At 43.1% G+C, this 26,197-nt stretch overlaps 3 protein-coding genes and 1 long non-coding RNA gene across 6 annotated transcripts; 2 read left to right on the forward strand and 2 right to left on the reverse strand.

The window, feature by feature from the left end:
- Positions 1 to 76: 76 nt before the first annotated feature.
- On the reverse strand, positions 77 to 3,071 carry LOC128763083 (tubulin beta chain-like). The gene is made up of 4 exons (XM_053871847.1): positions 2,897 to 3,071; positions 1,562 to 1,670; positions 1,375 to 1,485; positions 77 to 1,290 (listed from the first exon to the last, which is right to left on the reverse strand). Exons 1-4 carry the CDS (start codon positions 2,951 to 2,953, stop codon positions 230 to 232), a joined length of 1,338 nt encoding a protein of 445 aa, XP_053727822.1. The 5' UTR covers positions 2,954 to 3,071; the 3' UTR covers positions 77 to 229.
- LOC128763082 (tubulin beta chain) lies at positions 2,795 to 6,845 on the forward strand. 3 transcript variants are annotated; one of them, XM_053871846.1, is made up of 4 exons: positions 2,795 to 2,836; positions 4,844 to 4,952; positions 5,037 to 5,147; positions 5,222 to 6,845. In XM_053871846.1, the coding sequence occupies exons 3-4, from the start codon at positions 5,087 to 5,089 to the stop codon at positions 6,280 to 6,282; spliced, it is 1,122 nt and encodes a 373-aa protein (XP_053727821.1). In that variant the 5' UTR covers positions 2,795 to 2,836; positions 4,844 to 4,952; positions 5,037 to 5,086; the 3' UTR covers positions 6,283 to 6,845. The 3 variants fall into 3 exon arrangements, with proteins under 3 accessions (XP_053727821.1, XP_053727820.1, XP_053727819.1); XM_053871845.1 differs by lacking the exon at positions 2,795 to 2,836 and adding an exon at positions 3,880 to 4,047; XM_053871844.1 differs by lacking the exon at positions 2,795 to 2,836 and adding an exon at positions 3,880 to 4,047 and having other exon boundaries at positions 4,844 to 5,147.
- A 3,109-nt stretch (positions 6,846 to 9,954) lies between these two features.
- LOC128763084 (tubulin beta chain-like) lies at positions 9,955 to 15,796 on the reverse strand. Its single transcript, XM_053871848.1, has 4 exons — positions 15,629 to 15,796; positions 12,971 to 13,079; positions 11,241 to 11,351; positions 9,955 to 11,159 (listed from the first exon to the last, which is right to left on the reverse strand). The coding sequence occupies exons 1-4, from the start codon at positions 15,683 to 15,685 to the stop codon at positions 10,102 to 10,104; spliced, it is 1,335 nt and encodes a 444-aa protein (XP_053727823.1). The 5' UTR covers positions 15,686 to 15,796; the 3' UTR covers positions 9,955 to 10,101.
- On the forward strand, positions 15,469 to 26,016 carry LOC128763086 (uncharacterized). The gene is made up of 3 exons (XR_008415608.1): positions 15,469 to 15,579; positions 18,400 to 24,250; positions 25,693 to 26,016. It is a non-coding gene; the product is annotated as an uncharacterized LOC128763086 (long non-coding RNA).
- The last annotated feature ends 181 nt before the right edge of the window (positions 26,017 to 26,197 follow it).

Here is a 26,197-nt window from a genome sequence, read left to right on the forward strand (position 1 = left end):
TGCCGCAAGAGTTTATTGGCTGGCTGTTGAGCCACCAGATGATTGTGCGTTTCTGCAAATATGACAAAAATACAGCTGAACATAAACAGTTTTTAATGTTTCAGGAAATAAATCAACTCAGGATTTTATCTTTAAGCACAAGTGCTAATATGAGAACCATAACCTTGAACAGACTTTGGCTTCAGTAGAAAACCTCAGAAATGAACAGATGTTGGTTTCAGAAATAGGTCTAGGCAAGATCCTCCTCGCCCTCATCTTCCTCAAACTCCTCCTCATCGGCAGTGGCATCCTGGTACTGCTGGTACTCAGACACCAGGTCGTTCATGTTGCTCTCAGCTTCAGTGAACTCCATCTCATCCATGCCCTCGCCTGTGTACCAGTGGAGGAAAGCTTTGCGCCTGAACATGGCGGTGAACTGCTCGGAGATGCGCTTGAACAGCTCCTGGATAGCTGTGCTGTTGCCAATGAAGGTGGCTGCCATCTTCAGCCCACGGGGAGGGATGTCGCACACTGCCGTCTTGACATTATTGGGGATCCATTCCACGAAGTAGCTGCTGTTCTTGTTCTGCACGTTCAGCATCTGCTCGTCCACCTCCTTCATGGACATGCGACCACGGAAAATGGCGGCCACCGTCAGGTAGCGCCCGTGGCGTGGATCGCAGGCGGCCATCATGTTCTTGGCGTCGAACATCTGTTGGGTGAGCTCAGGTACGGAAAGAGCCCTGTACTGCTGGCTGCCTCGGCTTGTGAGGGGGGCAAAGCCGGGCATGAAGAAGTGCAGGCGTGGGAAGGGCACCATGTTGACGGCCAGTTTACGAAGGTCAGCATTCAGCTGACCGGGAAACCTGAGGCACGTCGTGACACCGCTCATCGTGGCGGACACCAGGTGGTTGAGATCACCGTATGAGGGGGTTGTAAGCTTGAGGGTACGGAAGCAGATGTCGTACAGAGCCTCGTTGTCGATACAGTAGGTCTCGTCTGTGTTCTCTACCAGCTGGTGGACCGACAGCGTGGCGTTGTAGGGCTCCACTACTGTGTCTGACACCTTGGGGGATGGGACCACACTGAAGGTGTTCATGATGCGGTCGGGGTACTCCTCCCGAATTTTACTAATGAGGAGGGTACCCATTCCAGAGCCGGTGCCACCTCCCAGTGAGTGTGTGAGCTGGAAGCCCTGGAGGCAGTCGCAGCTCTCGGCCTCCTTCCTTACTACATCCAAGACTGAGTCTACCAGCTCTGCGCCCTCGGTATAGTGACCCTTGGCCCAGTTGTTTCCAGCACCACTCTGGCCTGGAAACACCAAATGCCATTGAACATCACTTACGAAAACACACCATATCATCAACAAATGCATTCAAGAAACTTGTAACTCACCAAAAACAAAGTTGTCTGGCCGGAAAATCTGCCCGAAAGGCCCTGATCTCACAGAGTCCATGGTTCCTGGCTCAAGATCAACCAGCACCGCACGGGGAACATATTTTCCACCTATTCAAACATAACGATAATGTAACATCTAATGACATGAGAAACATTCATGGGTGAAAACTGTTCATCATCTCACCAGAGGCCTCATTGTAGTAGACATTGATCCTATCGAGCTGCAGGTCACTGTCACCATGGTATGAACCAGTAGGGTCAATGCCATGCTCATCGCTGATCACCTCCCAAAACTACAAAAAAAAAAAAAATCAAATCAGATCATTTATGAGCATCATTTTTCCCCAACAGTGACATTTACAAGTTTTATATTTTTCACTTTGGTGGGCAACACCGATAGTGATAAAGTGTAAAATATACCATCAACTGTTTGCCCATCGGTCAGTAAGATAACCAAAGCAAAACAGGTGACTATGAAATGAACATTGCAAAGCAAGAACAAGAAATCGACTGAGACAAGTGGGCCTCATGCTCAACTACCACAACCAGGGTAAAGTCCACGGAGATGAGCTCAAACATGCCAGAATAGCTCCAATATTGACAAAGGGAGCTTCCCATTTCTCACCTGACGATTGGGGTGCGGTTTGGCTCAGGAAGAAAACCATTCAAACCCAATAATTTGCCATCAACGTCCTTCACTTGAGTTGTTAAACACACATTTGTCTGTGATTAATTATGAATAAAACAACCACAATTTCTGAGAAAGCACACGCAGACCCTGAAACTAGAAAGTACAACAGCAATATTTATTAGATTCGATGTCCTTTATTTGTCACACGGCTCGTTGCTCATACTTCAAATGATTGAAAGGATAGAAAAGCAAATGTGAATTTTCCTCATCGCAAATCCTGCATCACGTGATCATACCGTCGAAAACGCGATTCAGGCAACTAAGACATGGTATTATGCGTTTGTTAGGCGTCATTGATTCGAGAATCGAGATTTGAGGAAATGAATAAAGTTCAACATTGAAATTAATAGTTGCCGCCACGACCTTTCCGGCGGTTCGTCTCCTCCGCCCCTGATTGGCTACAGTTCCTGACACTTGGTTTTGAAATTTCTCGCTGCTGCGTCATCGCGTCGTCAAGTGGCAACTATGCTATGAAGCCCAATTTAACTCATGTTTCATTGTCATTTGCCAAATCTCATGATGTCGATCAATTTCAACGGGAATATTTGCGTCGTCGAGGAGAACTCCTACTTAGCACAAAGCGCCTTTATTACAGCCAGTAATCAAAATGGCGCACTCCTCACGTCACCACCTGGGCCCATGATCCGACACAGCGCTTTAATAGCTCACCAGTCGCTTTGATATACACGATTCTAATCGTATAGTCTGGTTCATGCCATTCAGAAGCGTAGCTTGATTCAGAGAGACGTGGACAGATCCCGCAGGGCTGTAAGTAATGAAATACGCGACGCTCTTCAACGTTTTAAAATCTAACCAAATATTGTTTACCTTGGCCCCAATCTGGTTTCCACACTGGCCGGCTTGAAGATGCAGAATCTCCCTCATTCTGAATAGTTAGTTCGAGGTGACGTTCAAGTGAAATTCGACCGTCCGACTTGTGCGACGAGGAGTGGCGCAGTTTCTCAAGAGTGCTTCTTACTCTTCGGCGGTTGGCAAACAACGTGTTGGTGCTTTACCGCCACCGACTGGTTTGGATGAGTGGGTTTGGAATCGTATTTACCTACACGACCTACATACCATGGAATTGGAAAAAATACACCCACACAAAAAAGTGGAATCTTGGAGATATCACTAAAAATACACACTTCTATACTTATTAATTTAATGTGTCAATATATCTTAGTAATGCTTCTTGCTGGAACTTGGAAGTAAAATATCTCTTGATTCAGTCATATATTATACCAGACTGAGCCATTTGTGTTCAAATGTTTATTCGTTTGCAATTGTTCTTATCATTCCAATTTTAAAGCCAGTTATTTCCCTCCTCCCAATATTTTCCCACTCTTGCTTTAACTTCAATTTGGATCTTAGTTTGTATTTTACTAAATAAAAGTTGAATTCTTTCTTTTTTGTTTCAACTTAAAAAATGCAGTGGAACTGAATTGTGGATACCTGCTGTTTGACTATCAACAAATTGAAGTTTGAGTACTGACTCCCAAGTGTCTTTAACTTCCACCCACTAAACTAATAACAACGTCATCATCTCCCACGGAGTTTATCGCAAATTCTTTCACAACCTTTGACTTTTGAGTCTGGAATTACATGTTTTCCCGAACGTTCCTTCTGCATTACTGCCAGACAGTCAAGCAATAATATAAACGCCTTTTATATCCTGGCTCGATTCAATGCTGTTCCTAATGAAATGATTCAACGGGACAACATTTACGCGCATTATAGCCACGTTTCAATTTGCGTACAAGCGGCTGTACTCTACACTCCGGTCCAGTAGGGGGTCGTGATGAGCCTCAAGGATTTGGCTTCGCCGACGGTTGAAGCAGTAGCGTAGAAGATAAGTTTCTCGGCGGTTGTTGAGTCAGACTCGTGCTGTTGCGAAGTGTCGGTTACACGTCTGCCCATTCAAAATGAGGGAAATCGTCCATCTCCAGGCCGGTCAGTGCGGTAACCAAATCGGAGCAAAAGTTAGTATGTTTTTTTTGTATTTGAGTGTGACATATTTTGAAATTGTCTGTCGGTCGTTTTTTTTGTTCCACTTCGACTTATAGGCCTCATGCCATCCACATCCTGTTTTTAATGAAGAAGACTGCGTATTTTAGCTTTTTGTCATTATATCCACATCGAGTACGCGATGTGAATTTGGTCCGTCCTCGTAAAGACGTTGGTCAAGTCTGTTCCCAATACGTTTTGCGACCCGCTAGAATAATGGAAATGAGTCATGTCTGCAGGATATGGTGCTTTGCGGAAGTTTACTCGACAAACCCAGAATGTCTGTTTCGGACTGGGTGACGAATTTCAAAATCGCTGATCTGCTGCGCTAACCGAAAAAAGGCGGGAACATGAGACGGGATAAACCTGTCACGCTGGTAACCTGTCGACGCTGCGAAAAGACACGGTTGGGGGACCGAAGATCAAATGACCAGGCGTATAAATTTGGGCGCCAAAATCCAACCAAGATAACGTACAGTTGTAAAATATACAGCATATATGTATTGAGTTTTGTTTAAATGTAGCTTCAGCTACAATCTAGCTACAGAGAAACTGAATACTTACCACCTGAATACTGTAGTTTGAGAGCAGTATGAGAGACCGATCAGTTTGAACAGAGGACTGTTGCCAATGTTGTGCTTGATTTTTAATTGGTGACTCTTTCAGCTGTTCTGATAAGAAGTAAATTCAAAATAATTTCTCTCATGAATGATGTGCAATGCAAAACCTGTTTACATTTATTTTAACTATTTCAAATGCATTGAATTGTAGTTTTGGGAGGTGATCAGCGATGAGCATGGCATTGACCCGACTGGTTCATACCATGGTGACAGTGACCTGCAGCTCGATCGGATCAACGTCTACTACAATGAGGCCTCTGGTGAGTGGAAAGTGATTGCTTGTGGCAGTGTTTTGGAAGTAATATTAAAAACACGTTTTAATGTATTTTTATTGATGTCCACAGGTGGGCAGTATGTCCCCCGTGCAGTCTTGGTGGATCTGGAGCCAGGAACCATGGACTCTGTGAGATCCGGACCTTTTGGCCAGATCTTCAGACCAGATAACTTTGTTTTTGGTAAATATCTCTCAAGATGAATATCAGTGCTGTTGACCTGAGAGATATGTAGTTCTGTATTTTCATCTCCTCAGGCCAGAGTGGTGCTGGAAACAACTGGGCCAAGGGTCACTATACCGAGGGCGCAGAGCTGGTAGACTCAGTCTTGGATGTGGTAAGGAAGGAGGCCGAGGGCTGCGACTGCCTCCAGGGCTTCCAGCTCACACACTCACTGGGAGGTGGCACCGGCTCTGGAATGGGTACACTCCTCATTAGTAAAATTCGGGAGGAGTACCCCGACCGCATCATGAACACCTTCAGTGTGGTCCCATCCCCCAAGGTGTCAGACACAGTAGTGGAGCCCTACAACGCCACGCTGTCGGTCCACCAGCTGGTCGAGAACACAGACGAGACCTACTGTATCGACAACGAGGCTCTGTACGACATCTGCTTCCGTACCCTCAAGCTTACAACCCCCTCATACGGTGATCTCAACCACCTGGTGTCCGCCACGATGAGCGGTGTCACGACGTGCCTCAGGTTTCCCGGTCAGCTGAATGCTGACCTTCGTAAACTGGCCGTCAACATGGTGCCCTTCCCACGCCTGCACTTCTTCATGCCCGGCTTTGCCCCCCTCACAAGCCGAGGCAGCCAGCAGTACAGGGCTCTTTCCGTACCTGAGCTCACCCAACAGATGTTCGACGCCAAGAACATGATGGCCGCCTGCGATCCACGCCACGGGCGCTACCTGACGGTGGCCGCCATTTTCCGTGGTCGCATGTCCATGAAGGAGGTGGATGAGCAGATGCTGAACGTGCAGAACAAGAACAGCAGCTACTTCGTGGAATGGATTCCCAATAATGTCAAGACGGCAGTGTGCGACATCCCTCCCCGTGGGCTGAAGATGGCAGCCACCTTCATTGGCAACAGCACAGCTATCCAGGAGCTGTTCAAGCGCATCTCCGAGCAGTTCACCGCCATGTTCAGGCGCAAAGCTTTCCTCCACTGGTACACAGGCGAGGGCATGGATGAGATGGAGTTCACTGAAGCTGAGAGCAACATGAACGACCTGGTGTCTGAGTATCAGCAGTACCAGGATGCCACTGCCGATGAGGAGGAGTTTGAGGAAGATGAGGGCGAGGAGGATCTTGCCTAGACCTATTTCTGAAACCAAAATCTGTTCATTTCTGAGATTTTCTACTGAAGCCAAAGTCTGTTCGAGGTTTGGTTCTTGTATTAGCACTTGTGCTAGATGATAGCCCTTAGCCCAGATTAATATTTCTCCCATTTGCACAAACGGCTGCAGATGCGTCAGCAAGAATCACCTTCTCAACTCATCATTTTGTTTACTGGATGTTACAGCCCAGTTTAATGTTGCAGCAAGAGAAAGCAGTCGGCAAAAGAACCAAAGAAGTTTGAATTAACAGTGTTTAAATTGAAATCTAAAGTCCAACTCAAGCAAATGAAACTGATCTTAAATTTGCAAGAACACCTAACTGGCACTGAAGGGTGCAGTACACATGGCGATTAAGTGTCATCTCCAAATATGTTTCATCACAGAGGATGACAAAGAGCTGGCCTCAACTTGTGTTATTTGGAACCAAATCCTTTCCTTTGACTTTTTATGTCTGTTGTACTATTCTGTCTGTCTCTCTCGAAACACTTCAGTTGTCTTCCTTTTTTGCTGCATATTGAAATAAAGTTTCTGACTCCTAGTGATACAGTATCATGGTGTCATTTGCTTTCCCTGTTTTCTATTGGATAATGGTAGCAGGGGTCACCAACCTTTTGGCAACCGTGAGCTATTGGACAGAAGTGCTTGGATGCAAAACGTAGGCTTTTCTATAAATGGTAAATTATATAAACTCCATTGAACAACGAATAACCTCGGCTGAATCAAATCTAGTTCATAATTATGAACTACTGAATGTGCTAAAACATTGTTTCATTAGTTTTGAGCATAAAGGTGCAAATACTGACATTCAAAGATGCATTTCCTGACAAAATACAGAGACCCATTTGCAGTCTTCTAAAGATGACCTAATGTCAAGTCATCCCCACAACATTTCATTCTTTCATAGCATTTAATTGTCAACTCCTAACAAAACTAGAAAGCAAACAAAACACTTGGAAGTAGAACAACGGTGGCAAATGGTGTGGCGGAAGACACATTGCTGCTGTTAAACAGGTTCTACAAGGCAAGGACACATAACATACATGACAGAAAATGAAGACGAGAATGTGTCCACGTGGCTGAAACATCTGAAAAAGATTTGTTGTCTGTAAAAATGTAGAGTAGATCAGCAACACTGGCTACATACCTGAATTACAATTGTCATTTATGACTGAAAATTGTTATTACGATCAGATTTACATTGAATGTATTTCTTGGCACTTTCCTCTGCAAACAGTTATCAAGTTAAAAATATAAATGTGTAAGAATGGGCAAATCCACAAACATGTATTGTAACTTGCAGAATGGACCTTAGGAGGCGCTCCATTCATGTAGAAAATGGATGATTTTGTCACTTTAAAGTTTTGTTCAGACTCGTGCTGATGTGCCCACCAGGAGTCCGATATCTATTTAGAACCCTCAAATCAGTACATTAGTCTCTATGAAGGCGAATTTGGGGAAGTCAAACGCAGCTGTTTGTGAGTGGAGCCTCAGTTCATGTCCAAAAGTGACAATGGTCTACGGGACAGCAAATTATTACAGGGACCACATGTCTGGTGATTTTGCAGATTAGTTGGAATGATGGCCAGGGGTTTAGTGAAGATATTTCAACACAAATATCTTGAATCAAAAGTGGAACATTTTGTTGAATCAGGGTTAGGGTTAGGGTTACGGTTAGGGTTGTCCTTCAAATAAGCACGAGCGAAGGTCGTTGCCAATAACCAGGATGCCACCTGGCAGATGTCCTCCATGGAAGCACCGTCAAAAAGAGCGGCAAATGAAGAGATGGACCTCGTAGAATGCACTCTGAGGATCTCCAGGACCTCAGCGCCCGCAGCCACGTATGCCTTCTAAATGGCTGAGCAGACCTAGTGAACCAGCCACCGAGAAGATTGTGCTCTCCCTCTGAGACTCCCACCATGGCAGATGAACAGTGCCTGTCAGTCTGAGACCTCCAGTTCTGTTGACATAACATGACATCGCACCCACTGACACAACCTGTGCAGGAGGACGACCTGTGCAGGAGGACACAATGACACTTGCAGCCGGAACACCAACGTGATCACCTTCGACCTGAAAGCAGGGTTGGGGGTGAAGAGTCCCCTTCATCCCTTTCACAACTGGATGTGCCGCTGACGTGAGACCTAAGAGTGTCATCACCTCGCTGACTCTCAGCTGATATTCAGCCCTCATCATAGCGATTTGCTCCAGCAGTACTGGCATCCGCTTCAGATAAAGTCTATAATGTGGGAGAATGGAAACATGAATATGTGCATTTATCAGGTCCACCGACGCCATCCAGTCCGATGGCCTGTGCACCCTCGAGAAGCTGCCTGAGCATCAGTATTCTGAACAATTGTGATGCAATGTGAGTGTTTAACCCCCAGAAATCCAGTATGGGACTCAACTTTCCCTATCTCTTCCTGACAAGGAAATACATCAAGTAAGGGGTTTTACTCAGTGTGTAGGGCAGGGTTGCTCTGGACTCCTCTGGTGGGACTCTAGAAACTGCCTGCTTTTGGAGAAGAGAGTGCATCTCTTGGTCTAAGCACACCCGTTCCTGATGAGAGCAGGCCACTGTGATGCATACCCCGTCAAACATGGGAGGTCAGAGACAGAACTGAAGTACATAACCCACGCGTCCCACCTCGAAAGGGCTGTCTGGGGACCATGAGCGGGGAAGTTCACGTCAAGCACGAGGTCCCTTTAAATAAAAATATTTGAAGCGGTCCACACACATCTCAGGGCGTGAGGGAGCTGAAAGAGAAATGCTAGACAACACAGAAACACTCACAAAGTCAAAGAATAGCATGTGGACATTTTATTTGCAGACTCAGTATAAGAGGGACAAGTTCTTGAGTCCGACTGTGATCTCCTCCCTCTGGCAGACGAGGACAAGTCGATTATGCCGCTAAAGTCGTGGATAGCTGCTGCTGCTGGGGTGTCTCGACCCGGACCTCCCCCCAGCTGAACGTCTCTTTGGGCCTGGTGCCAGATGAAGTGGCCATCGACTTGGCCTGCTGCTTTGGCTGGAAATCCTAGTTCAGCCGCGCAGGTGTCTTCTTCACTTCCATCTTCTCCAGCAGTTCTGGGACACTGGCACCAAACATCGTGTCGTCCGTGATAGGCACTCCGTCGAGGGTCCTTCTGACTGGCTCCTTAGGCCATTTTGGGCAGCCAGATATTGTGTGCCGCCATTTGGGTGAGTGAGCGACTCCAAGCCCCATCCATGGAAACGGCTAACACCATCTTCTGGAATGCCACCCTTGTTCTGTGCCTTGGCCACCATGGAGGTCGAAAAATCCTCCCCCAGCTGTTCATCAACAAGTGGAAGCTCTACTCCTCGTATCTCTCCCGTCGTTCGGAACAAGCGAGGCATCTCGTCCAGCGGGTAGACTCTCTGGGCGGACTTTATATAGCTCTTAAACCATGGGTTACCATTTGCAAATTTTTGTCAAAGCATGCAAAACTAATCCAATTATGAATGATGAAATTATGAAATGATTTTAGCTGTACTTGTCATTGATCACGTGCCTGGCCCTCCCACAAAGTTTAAATGTACACTTGTCACATTCTTTGCCAGCAAAAGTAAATTGACTTGCCCTTGCGTCACCAGAGGATTGTGTGCTTGCGGAAATATGACAAAAATACAGCTGAATTGAAACCGTTTTAATGTTTCAGGATGCACTGTATCATTAATTCCAAGTGCTTATACAAGAACCATCACCTTGAAAACTAGACAGACTTTCTCCTCAGTAGAAAACCTCAGAAATCAACAGATATTTTTTTCAAGTTGAAGGACTAGGCAAGATCCTCCTCGCTCTCTTCTCCATCAAACTCCTCACTGGCAGTGGCATCCTGGTACTGCTGGTACTCAGACACCAGGTCGTTCATGTTGCTCTCAGCTTCAGTGAACTCCATCTCATCCATGCCCTCGCCTGTGTACCAGTGGAGGAAAGCTTTGCGCCTGAACATGGCGGTGAACTGCTCGGAGATGCGCTTGAACAGCTCCTGGATAGCTGTGCTGTTGCCGATGAAGGTGGCTGCCATCTTCAGCCCACGGGGAGGGATGTCGCACACTGCCGTCTTGACATTATTGGGGATCCATTCCACGAAGTAGCTGCTGTTCTTGTTCTGCACGTTCAGCATCTGCTCGTCCACCTCCTTCATGGACATGCGACCACGGAAAATGGCGGCCACCGTCAGGTAGCGCCCGTGGCGTGGATCGCAGGCGGCCATCATGTTCTTGGCGTCGAACATCTGTTGGGTGAGCTCGGCCACGGTAAAAGATCTGAACTTTAGGCTGCCTCGGCTTGTGAGGGGGGCAAAGCCGGGCATGAAGAAGTGCAGGCGTGGGAAGGGCACCATGTTGACGGCCAGTTTACGAAGGTCAGCATTCAGCTGACCGGGAAACCTGAGGCACGTTGTGACACCGCTCATCGTGGAGGACACCAGGTGGTTGAGGTCACTGTATGAGGGGGTTGTAAGCTTGAGGGTACGGAAGCAGATGTCGTACAGAGCCTCGTTGTCGATACAGTAGGTCTCGTCTGTGTTCTCTACCAGCTGGTGGACCGACAGCGTGGCGTTGTAGGGCTCCACTACTGTGTCTGACACCTTGGGGGATGGGACCACACTGAAGGTGTTCATGATGCGGTCGGGGTACTCCTCCCGAATTTTACTAATGAGGAGTGTACCCATTCCAGAGCCGGTGCCACCTCCCAGTGAGTGTGTGAGCTGGAAGCCCTGGAGGCAGTCGCAGCCCTCGGCCTCCTTCCTTACCACATCCAAGACCGAGTCTACCAGCTCTGCGCCCTCGGTATAGTGACCCTTGGCCCAGTTGTTTCCAGCACCACTCTGGCCTGGAAACACCAAATACCATTGGACATCAAAGCACGTAAGAAAATACACCAACAAATGCATTCAAGAACCTTGAAACTCACCAAAAACGATGTTGTCTGGCCGGAAAATCTGCCCGTAAGGCCCTGATCTCACAGAGTCCATGGTTCCTGGCTCAAGATCAACCAGCACCGCACGGGGAACATATTTTCCACCTATTCAAATATGATGATAATGTAACATCTAATGACATGAGAAACATTCCTGGGTGAAACTAACGGTGAAACAATCTATCTAAGTAAACTTGACACCATAAATAGTTCACCATTAATGTATTTGCCTAACATAACACTAGTTAACAGATTGATACTGTTAAATGATGGGGACAGATGTTTGGTCTTCAGGTTAGTGTCATGCAGTTGTGACTTGTCAAAGCTGCTAGTAACAGTGAAACAATATTTCTGCATTCTGAGGAGACTTTAACCTCGAAATCAGCAAGTTGCTGTTAATAGAGTAAGGTCATTCTTAGACGTAATGGTCTCGTTCAGTATCACTCCTCGGGGGATGGAGGCTGGGTTGAAAACTCACAATTGTAGCCAAGGTAGTGCTAACTTCTATAGGAATAGTAGTTCATGATGAGGACAGCACAAACAGGGTCTCTCTCACACTGTCCTGTGACACGCCTACATTTAAATAAAACGGTCTACAATGCAACACAGGCAACAATGTTCATTTAATGTTAAGTAATGTTAAGTAGGCTTGTGTAAAAAAAGAATTATTTAATTGATTTAGAATCAGTTTTGGGAAAAAAATTAATCATAAAGCATTGCACAACGGTGCGTTTACCTCCGGGTTGAAGTCTACATAAAAACAGCATGGCTGACAAAAACAATAGTGAAGGATTTCATATTTAAAACAACTCAGTCCATTGCTAACACTAGTGTTAGCCTCGGATCAGAAGCCGTCTGGGAAAAAAACAAATAAAACTAAGGGAATCACTGACTTTACAAGCTGATTCTCTGCGAGCCATCAAGAAGCCATCGCAACTTCTCTTTGTTAAGATTTATGCCTGCTCCAAAAGCTCGCTCAGGTGCTCAAACTACACTTCGTCATGCGGCAATGAAAACATTTGACTCGAAACCTGATTGTATTAATATGTGAAGGATGGTGTTAATAAGAATTAAATGCAGTCGCTATAATCTGCGACACCTGGACATCAATTGAACACGTATATGACCTTTATGACAGTAACTACACACTCGATCAAGTGTTGTCCCACGCTCTCCAGACCATTAACATAGCTGATATATTGGAGGGAGCTATACAGAGGAGGAGGGAGGCTGAGCAGCAAAGCACAAAGGACAAAGCGGAATAGAAATAATGTATTACTATGTTGCGCTTAAAGTACACTCAGACTGTAAAGTTTTAAGCAATTCATAATTCTGCACTTAAAACAAGTGAGAAGAAGAAAAAGTCAAAATTGAAGAACACATTCAGAATGGAATCGAAATAATGCGATAAAGAACCTGTGAAACTGGCCATGACACCCAGCCCTAGACATGGATGGAGTGGACGCGTTTCCCACACTGCAAGTAGCTGAGCTCACTAACAGCATCCTAAACATGATTATCAGAGAACTGTGCCCTTTTCAAGTGTGTTGCAAAATAAAACGTCATTGGTAAGTGAAATGTCGTGTTTTTTGTTGCGCATTCATAACTGCTCTTTTACTAACAAAATATGTTTTATTCAATTACTCAATCGAAAAAAAATATTCAGCTCAGTACTCAATTACTGATGTCAGCAGCTCGGGTGAAAACACAATTATTCAACTCACCAACAGCTTCATTGTAGTAGACATTGATCCGATCGAGCTGCAGGTGACTGTCACCATTGTATGAACCAGTGGGGTCAATGCCATGCTCATCGCTGATCACCTCCCAAAACTGTGAAAAAAATAGATCAAGTGAGGTCCTTGGTGAGCATCATAATTTTGTCATTTTTTCCTTTTTCACATTTTTCACTCTAGTGAAGGATATAACTTGACTCACATGCAGGAGTATCTTTCTACTGTTTGCCCATCAACCAGTGAGATAACCCAAGCAAAACAGGAGATGGAGGAGTGAAGCAGCAGACCATTGTAGGCCATTGTTTGGAATCATTTTGGCCTAAGCAAGTTGGATTTGTACAGGCAATGTAAAATAGAATGACAATGCGACAAAAATCTCTCTGACCAACAGTCAAGGCAATGGCGCCAATGTTGCCAGTATATGAGCGCTCCGTTGTTTGCTCATTGAAATGAGAATAGTAGCAGGTTCAGCCACTGCTCATTAAATCAGAAAAAAAGTTGCACTTTATTTTGATCTTTGTGTTACCTGTTTTGACAGTCCCTAGGTCACTGTGTGACCATGTCAAGCATTGATCTGACACATGCACCTAGTAGTGTATACAACCGCTGGCAAAAATTGTGGAATCACTGGTTACAGAGGATGTTGTTCATTGGGTTGTTTAATTTGGTAGAAAACAAGCAGATCACACATGACAACACAAACTAAAGTTGTTTTAAATGGCAACTTTCTGGATTTCAGAAACACTAAAATAAATCCAAAAACAAAAGCTGTGGAAGTCATTAATATTTAACTTTTCAGACCAAGAACAAAGAAAAAACATGGCATCACTGAATTCTGAGGGAAAAAATTCAGGCCACCAGTGGTTGGTTGCACCACCTGTGGCTTTGATGACAGCTCTCAGTCTATGGGACATGCCAAGATTGTGATTTTCAATAGCATTCAGATGTGGACTATTTGCAGGCCATGGCATTAAACCTTATGTGTTCGTCTTCAAGAAACGTTTTGACGGTTTTCACTCTATGGCATGATGCATTGTCATCCTGAAAAATGACTGCTTATCCCCTAATGCACATATCATCAATGACTGGAAAAGTCTGTATGTTTTCCTCAGACAGTCGTCTGTATGAACAAAAGTTCAGACATCATCACCTTGCCCAAGGCATATTAATGATTCATCACTGAATATGACTTTCATCCAGTCATTGTCCATTATTGCTTTTCCTTAGCCCACTGTAACCTTGGTTTTTTTCTGTTTAGGTGCCAATGATGGTATGAGGTATTCTCACAGTTTGGTTATAGATCCAGTTTCCAGCAATTTGTTCCTCATCTGTTTTACTATGCATTTTCTGTTTTCTTGACATACTGAGTTTTCTGTCTTTGATGGCTCTTTGATGTCTCCTTTGGTCTTCCACTATGCTTGCTTTAAACAATAAACTCAATAAAGGACCATTTTTCTTCATGTGTGTTTCCTTTGAATTCATTATTATCATTTATTTTTATCCCTTTTTGATTCAAATACAAACGCTTTTCCTTGGCTTGCCTTGCCTTACCCAAGCTACAGAGCTCCCATTTTAACTCATCAAACACCACGTCACAACAGAACAGACCATTATCATTTGAACACACTGTTGACAATCGCACTCAATGTGGAGGTGGTTGATACTTGAAAGTGCAGAAATAACTTTCAATAATTCCCATTCTGATTGCACGTTGCACTTCACAAATATCACCACAACCCCCCCAAAACGAGTAGAAAGCTCAGTGAAATGTTCATTCAATGTAGCCACCATACTGTGCAGACCATAACCGAGGATCTGGCCTAAAGTGGTGTAAGTACTGGTTTCAGATTCAGATAATAGTATGAATGGTCATAGGAAAGGTAACGTGACCACTAACCATGAAGAGCAGAACAGAACTGATGGCGATGACATGACAATAGTGACAGGTTAAGTTATTCTGTACCAGTTTCTTTTTGTGTTCAACATTTAAGGCTCAGTAATTCACTTAAATTCTTGAAAATTTCATGTAGGGTTTAAAGCCGTTTTGCTGTTATCACCGAATACAGGGATACATTTTTACTCCATGTTCCTCCGCGTCCAACCAAGTGTCTGCACGTGTGGACGCAGACCTTTGACCATTTATTTCATTTTGTCATTCCTGGTCCCCGGGTCATGAAATGAATAAATAAGACAGCTGAAACAAATACATGTTTATATACAAATGTATTTGCATTTAATTTTCTAATGCTAAACGTAATATTTATTGCATATTATGTTTAATTAATGGCACTTTATTATTGAATGACCTATTTATTTATTTATTTTTGTTGCATTTGGCCCACCATATTCATTGTAGGTCATTGATGAACGAAAATATACATTTGATTGAGGAAAGGTGTAAACCTTGAAAGCGCCTCTGTAACGGGTTGGAATGAAAACGGTGCACCCAGCACGTCACACCTCGGCCTTTTATCCGTTACACTGCTGTGATCGATCACCTCTCGCTGTCATACACTTACTCTCAGCGACGTCCGCTTCATGCCATTCAGAAACCAAACTTGTTTCAGAGACGACGTGTTGGGCCGAATCATGTGCAGGTAATAAACTCTCTAATGTCTGTAAAAGATATAACCAAATATTGTTTACCGTGGCGCCAATCTGGTTTCCACACTGGCCGACTTGAAGATGCAGAATTTCCCTCATTTTGGTTATTTAGATCGAAGACACGTTCAAGTGAACCGCTCGCTGACGCGACGTTAACGTCCGATAGAACACATTAAGGATTCAGAGAACCCAGCGCCTGCTTTAAAAACAGGTCGAAAAAAAAGAGTAGCTACGTCACAGTGTTTGGAATTTTTTTTCGTTTTCCAATTTGGAAAAACATAAAGTCAGGTGGGATGAATAAAGGCGAGTCGTTTGTCTGCGACGTCACACGTCGTAAATTTCAGCAATGACAAGAACTTCAGAATATTGAACGCCTTTATTGTTATTGTAACGGGCCCAAAGGAATTGTGGGGTGAAGTCCTTCTAAAGAGCCGTTTCATAATAAAGCACGAAAAAAATACACAAAAAAAATAAAGTGCGCGATAGGAAATGAATAGCTAAAACATCAACAAAAAGCATATAATGCAATAATGGCGTTTTCGTAGTTTGTCTTGGCCTTCATGTCCTCTAATGTCTGACAGACAGTAACTGTCATAGAAGTACAAACCAGGATGCGTAGCCCAGGTATCAGCAACTGGAGGCTCACTGCTCACAGACTGATGGATGAGGAGACATGGGGCCCACTCTCACCCTCTGCCAACAGTCTGTCACTAAATTGTGAATGCAGACACCTTCACCTTCACCTTCTTCTACCGCTTATCTGGGGTCGGGTCGCGGAGGCAGCATTCGGAGCAGGGAAGCCCAAACTTCCCGGCCCGCACAAACCTCCTCCAGCTCCTCCCGGGGGATCCCGAGGCGTTCCCAGGCCAGACCGGAGACATAATCTCTCCAGCGAGTATTGTGAATGCAGACAGAGTCTGATATTCCCACATCGAGTTTTGACACCAGTTTGTTTGGTAGGATTGTATGAAAAGCGGAGCTGAAGTCCTCAAAGAGCAGGTGAGCGCAAGCACAGGTGGACAGACACAACAGTGTGGTGGACTGTTGTGTTTCTCAGTTTCTCAAACCACACAGAGGTAGATTTGAATTACTCTCAGTAAATAATAATGTTATATACACAATGTTAGCTACGAGTCCATATGAATTTATTCTGACCATTCAGTGAAATGTAAGCTTTCTTACTGTTAATAATCTATAATTATGACATGGTGTAGAAAACAGTCAAGCCATTGTTTGTTCCACATTCTCTAATTTGAAGTATTCAATTTATGTCCAGCCTATGAAATGCTGGAATGCCATTCCCAACTGGGAAACCTTCACTGACAACCTTAGTCACACAGAGGTTAAACGTAGGTGAAGAGATCACAAAAACCTCCTCACCTAGAAGTCTCACCGCCGGCCTGTGACAACACTGTTCGTGAGGTACAGGTACCCTCTGAAGGCAGCAGTTTAGACTGTCAGCTGTAATATTTTGTAAAGGATTCACCATCAGACACACATCAGATTTCTTTTAATTGAGATGCATAAAAAATACGCAAAATGACGACTGTTTATTTGCAAAAGATTGAAATATGAGTTACAATATCCATTTGTATATTTGTTATACTCGATTGTGCCAAAAGATGGAGCTCTCGTTATATTTTCTGCACAATGACGAGGCGTTTAAAATGTTTTTTTTTTTTTTCTCTCTAATTTTGCTATCGCCTGCAGGCAGACAGTAAACTCTTGCGATCTACGTAATGCGTTATTGATAGTTGTAGAATGCTATAGAGGTAGGGACTAGTGATGCTATGGCTGAATCAGGGCTCCTACACGTGATTTGAGGAAAAGGGGTGTTTCAAGCCGCGTACCAACTGGGTGCCTCAGTACACTGATCGGCCGCAATGTGGTAATGCAATGTGTGGTAAAGCTTCCGGTTCAACTCTAAACAGAAGGAACGTTTGCACATGTTTTAATGCTTTTTAATGTATTCGATTTTTATTTTCGTAAAGTTACTGGAAATGTTTATTTTTGCAGTACAAGGCGTGGAAATCCTTTTTATTACACATTTGATGTAATTCCGATTTTTTTTTCGAATCAATTTTTTTACGGTACAAAGCGGTTTTATTGGGAATGAGTTCTGACCATAGCCAACTCCCAGATATTATGCAAAACAGAATAACAAATGGAAACAAATGTCTTCATGTTCATTAAATTTAAACATGTAATTGATGCAACAGTTACATAATATCACATACTGATTTTAAGAAGCAAAAATAAAGGTACCTGCTTAATTTTTTATGTGCGGTTAAACATGTTGCCCTTTAAAATTTAGAATTTTAGGCATTTTTCTCTTTTAGTCTCTTAAGCTGTGGCCCTGCTGTCTAATGTTTTGGGGTCAAACTTACATTACTTACGTTACGCGATTTAAAGTTGTAAAATTACGATTGATCAGGACCTTGTTGTCACAACCACATTCATTCAGGGCCGTTGATCATGAGTTCTCACAAGATTAGACGACTTCATTTCAGTGGGACGGTATATTCCTGCTGATCAATTCGGGGCTCAGTAGTGTGTATGTTTAACAATGGACTGGTATCAGCTCCATTTACATAGTCTACCGTTCTACAAAACAAAGAAAATAGAACGATGACCATGTCTTCACTTGATACTTGAATCTGAAATTGGCGAGTTTATTTTGCCTGTCCACCATCTTGGTGGATTTGGAGCCAGGAATCAGACCTGACAATTTTGTTTTTGTTTTTAAAATTCTGTCTTGATGAATATAAGTGGTGTTGACCTGAGAGATATGTCCTTCTGTATTTTCTCCTCAGGCCAGTGTGGTGCTGAAAACAACTGGACCAAGGGTCACTACACCGAGGACACAGAGCTGTAGACTCAGTCTTGGATGTGGTAAGAAGGAGGCCGAGGGCTGCGACCTCCAGCTCACACACTCACTGGGAGGTGGTACCTCTTGAGGTCTGTGCCACGTAAACCGGACCCAAAACAAATAAATAATAACATCCACCTAGAACTCATGTTACAGAAAGCAGTACGGAGGGTGATTATGTATAAATTATAAATATAAGGACCACAAAGATCTGGACTGAACGTCTGTTATTTGGAACCTAATCCTTCTCTTTCAGTTTTTGATGTGTACCTCTGCCTAGGTTTAGACGTAGAAACGGACGTTTCACCATCTTCATTTTTCAAAAATAATTCCATGCATATGTATCCGTATACAAAAAAAATGGTTCACACCAACCCAACATTCCAAAACTGTAGGTGGCAGTGTAACAACAAGCTGAAACTCGCATTGGCCACTGTATTCTGCCCCGCCATTCATATAATCGAGCTGCTGTATTTACACATGCAAAGAGAGCTTACATCAACATAAATGCTGCTTCTGCTCATAAGGAATCCATGACAGTCACACCTTTGAAGCAGATGCAAGTTCTGTCTGTACTGCCGGCTGTTTATACGGAAACGTGCAGTTGGAATTATTTTTTAAGAAATCCACTCTGGCCGGACTTTTTTTTTTTTTGCATTGTTTCTAGAGGTGAATTCTGTTTGCGTAGAAGAGATATTACTTCTTTTCTAAAAATAGCTAGCTACGTCTTAACGGGGCCATGGCCTGTTGTGCTGTTATCTCAATAACACATAAATTTACTTCCTTTTTGCCACATTTTGATGTAGTGTTATATAGTTTAAATAGTTTGACTCCTCATGATGCAGCATCGCATTGTCAAATTTGCTTTATCTGTTGGTCTTATTTTTGATTGGATTTCAATGATCAAAAATGGACCAGAACTGTTGGCGATTATCTTTCCACTGTTGATGACATTCTTCGTGTCAAACATAAGTTCTGGGATGCCAAACGTATTCTTGTCTGACAAAATCGAAATGGTTGACTTTAGCAGCTGCATTGAAAGATGAATAGTCTCAATCTAGTTCATACTTAACCCAAGTATGAACTACTGATGTGATAAAAATCATTTGTTTCATTGGTTTTGAGCATAAAAGTGCAAAAACGTACAATTCAATGCACACTTTCTTACAAACTACAGAAACCCATTTGCAGTTCTTTAAATATGACCTGATGTCAAGTCATTCCAACAACAGTTTATTCTTTCTTGGCATTAGTTATGTGAAGACGTTTTTCATATTACATGGTTAATTGTTAACTCCTGACAAAAGTAGAGGGCAAACAAAACATTTGTGGAGGCAGAACAACGGTGGTAAGTAGTGTGACGGAAGGTACATTCAATTCATTGCTGCTTGTTAAACAGGTTCTCCAAGGCAAGGACACAAGGTAATGTCAGCAGCCTCTACTGAAAATGAACACGTATAAAAAAAATGTAGACGAGTATTTGTACTCTCGATTGAAACATCAAATGAAACATCATTCAAGACAGAAGAAAGAGAATTGTTGTCTATAAAAATATAGAGCAGATCACTGCCTGCATACCTGAGTTACCATTGTCATTTCTCACTCAGAATTGTTGTGATGGAGAAATAAAAATAGAGATAAATTGTACTATTATTATTACTATTATAATTATTTTTTTACAATGAATGTATTTCTTGGCACTTTCATCTGACAGACAGGCAAACAGAATGATTCAAACAAGGGTTTGTGTTTAGCATCAAGGATTACAATGTATTAATGACAAAAACACAAGATAGTACACATACAGGCGGAAAGGAAGCAAGTTAAGTGGATAAAAGCCATTTGTGTGGAAAGTGCAATGACATTTTTTTCTTTTTACAAAGCAAAAAAAAAAAAAAAAAAAAACATTTAAAGTCCATATAATGGTAAACTCGTGGTCGACAGCTGCTTCGTACCATCCAGGAAACATGGTTGTTTTTCTTCAATAAAATCCATCCAGTTGATTAAAATCAGCCTGAATGTTTCTGGCCCAGCTAAATCATCGCAGATCCATCATGGACACGGAGTCATTGGAGATAGTCACATGCGCAGCATGCTGGGGGAAAAAAAACAAGCACAAGTCAAGACAGCAAGGAATGAATACTGATTTTAGTACTCAGTGCTTCCCAAATTACTCTTTAGCATGACTTTAGTTTTCCTGTGTCATGAAGCGGCCACATTATTTTAGAAGTGAAATTGTGAAAATAGCCACATAGGTCTCCTTCCTGCATCTGTGAATCAACAGTCACATGGTATGTAAAAGTGGAACGTACAGTAAATAGAGGCGGGTCTTTACTGTGAGGATGAAAGCCTTTCTGTTTACATGTGGAGATCTCAGTCGTGCCTCGATCCGTCAGCCTGAAGTAGCCAATCCTGGAATACAGCGCGGTTGAATATTGAAGTGAGATGGAGACAAAAATGAAAAGGAAGGTATTTTGACATTTACTCGTTAAACTTAGGAGAGCAGACGATCGCGATTGCCTCTGGTAGCATCATCTGGTAGGAACAGTGGGTGTGGAGGTCAACACTAGAAAGGAATGCGGTTTGAGTAGGATGAGTCTGCAGAAGAAGAAAAAAACATGCTTAAAATGTAGCAATACACATGTATAAATAAGCTTGTCATTATTATCTCTTTCTAATGGAGTGAATTCAATGTTCACAGCTTTCAAAGCTGAGGCAGTCAGTAAAACAATAACATCTTAATAGCACGTTGATATTAGTGAAGATCTTGCCTTCTCAATTCTGGTATAACAACACTGAAATTACAGTTATGGCAACAAAAAATGTGGAAATATGACTCACATGGATCCATCCAAGAGTGATGAGGTCATACTGGTCCTGTATGACAAAGAGTTCCTCCTCGTTTTCAGTGTCGCAGTAATCCGGTCCTCCACACTGCTTTGGTACGATCACATGGGTCACAGTAAAAGCATTTCTAGTCTGGACGGAAATGAAAGAGAAACCAGCTTTAATATTGGATTCATTGGATTCGTGTGAGATGGCTGGCTAGGACTTGTGACATTCGTCGGAACGTCAATCTTTGACTAACGTTTCCAGCTATTTTCAGCTGGGTCACCAGGAAGTAACAATCCAAATGTAACCGTGACAAACCACAGGCAGCTTTCAACAAACCTAAAACACAGTCACCGGGCAGGTTAGCTGACAGATTAAATAAGGAAGTTAATAAGTAACAAGATAAAAGACAAAACCGGTCAACACAATTACATTATAGTCTTTCATATGTTGGATGAAGATAAGATAAACTGTTTCATTTCTGTCCCCAACATCTCATAGACAATAACCTGCAACCTTGCCTGTGTTACCAAGATCACCTAGCAAGTAAATCACCGTAGTACACACAGTAAAAGGTTTTCTGAGGGTAGTTTGTTGTTACTTTGGACCCACGTTCCAGTTCACCATGCTGACTTTGTAATGGAACTTACCAACTTGCCACAGAGGATGCCACATGTTTCCACAGCCCGGCTGGTGTTGGCCTCTGCCAACCTGAGGAAGCTCCTGCATAACTCGGAAGGAACGGTCAACTGTCGCACGGCATCCACCATCGTATCTAGAAACAACATGAAGAAAGGTGAAGGAAACTGCATGGAAGTGCTGCATTCTTCCATATCCTATCGTTAACAGAAAGAGAAGTGGGTCATGGAGAAAGAAAGCAGCTCAGAAGTACAAACACGTTAAAGAGCATTCTAATCTGGTGCAGGTCGGTCCCCGGTGTCAGAAGAACATTAACTCACTGTTGTTCCCAGGGCAGACCAGCGATCCAGGTTTGAGAGACCGGTCAAAGCTTGGCGGAGCAGCGGGTGCTGTGCTGATGTTTCCAGATGGACGGCTGTTGCTGGACGAGTCGTCTGGGATATGTGAAAAGTTCGAAGATATCAAAGGTGGCTCCTGGACACCTGGGACTAGGGGGCTTTCAGGGGAAGGTGCTGTAGGGGTTGCAAACTCCAAAAGCACTCGCTGGCGTTCCTTCTCCAGTTCTTGGCGGCGGATCATTTCCTCGAAGGCACTGAACTGTTCCTGCTCCAGCTGCCGCCGTTGCATGTCGGCTACACGCTTCCTCTCAGCATCCAGTGCTTTCTGTCTGGACTGTTCTTGTGCCAAGGCTTCTTCCTCGGCTTTCTGGGGAAACAAACATAATGCATGGTAGGACAGAAGGTCAGCATAAGTCATCAAAGTTCGTAATGAGGCTGTAGTTTGATCATATGAGTAACTACAAAATTCTATGAGGAATTTTTAGCAGTGTCTCCTATTGGGTTTGTCGCAGACTTGCAGAGACACCAGTACCATTTTGACTCAACTAAATGTCACTTTTGATCAAGCAAATCAATACATGAAAACCAACTGTCCAAAGGTCGAAATTAACAAGTCGCAAATAGACTTTCAGTCTTCAACCAACTCCACCTAAAAAGGAAATTGAATTACTTTAATTACAAAATAAAGACGTCAGGAGGTTGAGATAGCCATGGTGTGAGCTCCTACATGGCATGATGTGAAGAAGAGGAGGCCAAGACTAACATCGAAAACTAAACGTTTGTGTCGCTTAACCCTCTGGGTTCCAAAGTCACAAAATTGCGACGGGTAGCATCGCAGAATTTAGACAAGCAACATCTGAGGGAGTGTTTGTATTAAAACATTTCAAAACCCGACCCTGGTCATCACCATCAGCATCATCGCTTCAGAAATGAGGAAGAATGTCACCAGTGGATCAACTAAACATCTGTAAAAGTAATGTAATGTAATATACTATGGCCAGCGCATGGTGACAGATCAAATTAGAATTAGATGAGTGAATTTACTCTCGTCTCCTTTGGGTCATACACACTTTATTCGGCTTTACAAAGTGGCTTCCTCACTAACCTATGGCCATTAGAAAGAGTGATATCATGTGGAATATTTCATTAAAAACTCTGGCGCCCAATGTATCATTAACCAACTAAAACAAAGTGAAATTAGCTATATTCATTCAGAGCATATCAATTTATCTGTAAAAGAATAAAAGAGCTTTTAATTCCATGATCAGTACCTAAGTTATAGCTACAAGACTGCTTTCAAGGGTGGCGATCACTTACCTTTTTGACAAGATACTGTGCATACTCTTGATCAAATCTCCTTAGCAGAGTTTTCTTTAGAATTTCCGCTTGAGGAAATGCAACATCCTTCAGTTTCTGTAGCAAAATAAGGTAAAAACTAAGGTAATTATGAGGTACATCAACTGGGGCGGTCAATAGATGCATTTTTAATCTCATTTTTAATCACAGTAAAGCTGAGTTAAATCACAATTGATGGTGTTAAATATTAAATTAATTGAGCTTAAAAATGTTTATCTTCCAACAGCCCAAACATAAACCGGAGGTAGTGTATTAGTGTACGCGTCATACCAACCTTCAGTGTTTCCTTCTTCTCAGGAATGTTAGCTGTTTTGTAATCCCGGTGTTTGGGAAGTTTTTCTATAAAGAGCCTGGTGACAAAATGGTGTGCAAGAGAGACGGTGTCAATTAAAATACACGTTCTATCTTTAGATGAGTCTATTAGGCTAGTCATGATGTAAAACGTACACTGGCTGATGAATTACAATTGATACTGTGACCTACGTGATGTACTTGTTGTAGAGGATGAAGGCGTGCTCAATGTTGCCCTCTTCAGTGTAGATGTGGGCCATGCGAATCAACTCCATGCCGGAGCGAAAGTAGCGGCGAGGAGGTACATCATCGTTGACTTCCACCACGCTTCCCTTTTTGGTGAGCGCACGCACACGCTCCTCTGGAGGCAAGCTGATGTCAGTGTGGTCTGCCATCATGACCAGCTTCTCTGAAAAACTGTGGGGAACGAGGAAAGGCTGAAACAAACAATAGGAAATTGTTATTGAATGCTGATGAATAGGAAAAAAGGTTTTGGGAAGGCAAACGGCTGAGATTGAGAGGGATGAGCAGAAAATCAATCTGGTCTGAGTACTTGCTTACAACTTGCTTGACTAGATATCATGAGAGCTAATGCAATGAGCTCTGTTCTCTCTACAGATGTCAAGCCTGTGTTTTATATCGAAGCTTTCAAAGACACAACGGTGAAAACAATACTCCCGTGTTACAAGGTCAATTATAATTATTTTTAAGAGCACGAAATGATTTATTTTTCTGAAAGCATTAGTAGAATACTTGTGTCATGTTCAGGTACCTAAGGGGATTCAAGGCCACAGAACTTCAGTATGAATCTTATATGTTTCACCGTTTCCCTTCCAAAATGCTTTTTCAATTCTTTTATTTACAAACTTACTTGACCCTCTGGTCTGTTTGAATTTGCTGTAGTTTTGCTGTAGTAACGAATTCTTTGCTTAATGGGTTCAAACATTCATATTCAAATTTCCAAACACTCAACCAGAGAATCCAGCGAGTGAACTATAAGCTCACTAGTCGCACCAGATATACTCTGTCTATTTTCAGCCTAGATTAAGTATCATTTCTCCATGTCACAATGGAAAGCTCAAGCCGTGGAAACTGTTGTCTTTGGCATTCTATTCATCTTCGACCTACTCAGCTTACTCTTCACAGGTCCTATGGCATCTGTAGTTTACATCACGTTGCGGGCAAGGTTTTCTTTTTCAAACATTCCTGTACCCTCCCTCTCCTTCTGGTGCAGCCAGCAATCGGCATGTTTCAATTCCTGTTGTTCATTCTCCTGACCTCCTCCCTGCCCGCTGACCTCTTAAGCCCTCAATATCCATATAAATGTAATAGGAAAACTAATGTAGGTTTAGGTCATCCGTTTGTCCGAGCATCTCTAGCTCTATTTTAAACTGCATACAGCAAATCTTTGGGCATCATTCTGATTCGGAATATTTTATGCTTAATATTCTGAAGAACGCTTCTCAAAACATGATCTGCCACATCATCGAAGACATTTCTCAATGGATACAAGGGTCTCGGCCGATGGTTGTCAGGTATCTACTCTTACGTATGTTGATGTAATTTATAAACATTAACTTCATTCCAACATCGCCGCATGCTAATGATGATGCGCGCGTCTGTCAATAACGTTATCACTGTATGGCAAAACTACAACTATAGCCTTTTCACTGTTTCGCACTCTTTATTCACATTTTTTTTACCGACACGAGGAGTTGTTTTTTCTGGATCGAATGGTTTCAGGTGACAATGCAAAACTACACTCTTCTATTTCTTTGCAGGCGATCTCCCCAGGCGTTTCGATCATCTGTGGGAGCTGTCAATGGCTTTCAGCAGTGCTCGGACGGAGCGCTAGCCGCAGCCAGCTAACTCACCACAGCCAGCCGCTTTACAGAGGACCAATGTAATCAGCCACAGCATTTAGTTAACAATTAGACAAGCACGACCCATAGTCTTACCAGCTTTTCTGTCACCTGGTGCTCCTACATAAGGTTATAAAATGAAATGGCTTGATTTCCCGTTCGGTGGAGTCTTCCGCAATCACACGAACGTCTGCCTGACGTCATCCAACGTCGAGCGTTTCTTCTTCTCTGAAATAAAAAAAACCCAACAGCCTGCTGACTTTCTTATCGGTCCGTTTACGTCATCTGCTGGACGAAACAAACAATGCTAATGATTTAATTGGTTGCGTTTCCACTCAAATGCAAACATTATTAAATGTTAAATCACGTCATAAAAAATAGTCTTGAGGTAAATATCCAAAGCAAGCAAAGTTGAGACATTGCG

This window comes from Synchiropus splendidus, chromosome 7 (assembly GCF_027744825.2).
Source record: "Synchiropus splendidus isolate RoL2022-P1 chromosome 7, RoL_Sspl_1.0, whole genome shotgun sequence".
Taxonomy (NCBI): domain Eukaryota; kingdom Metazoa; phylum Chordata; class Actinopteri; order Syngnathiformes; family Callionymidae; genus Synchiropus; species Synchiropus splendidus.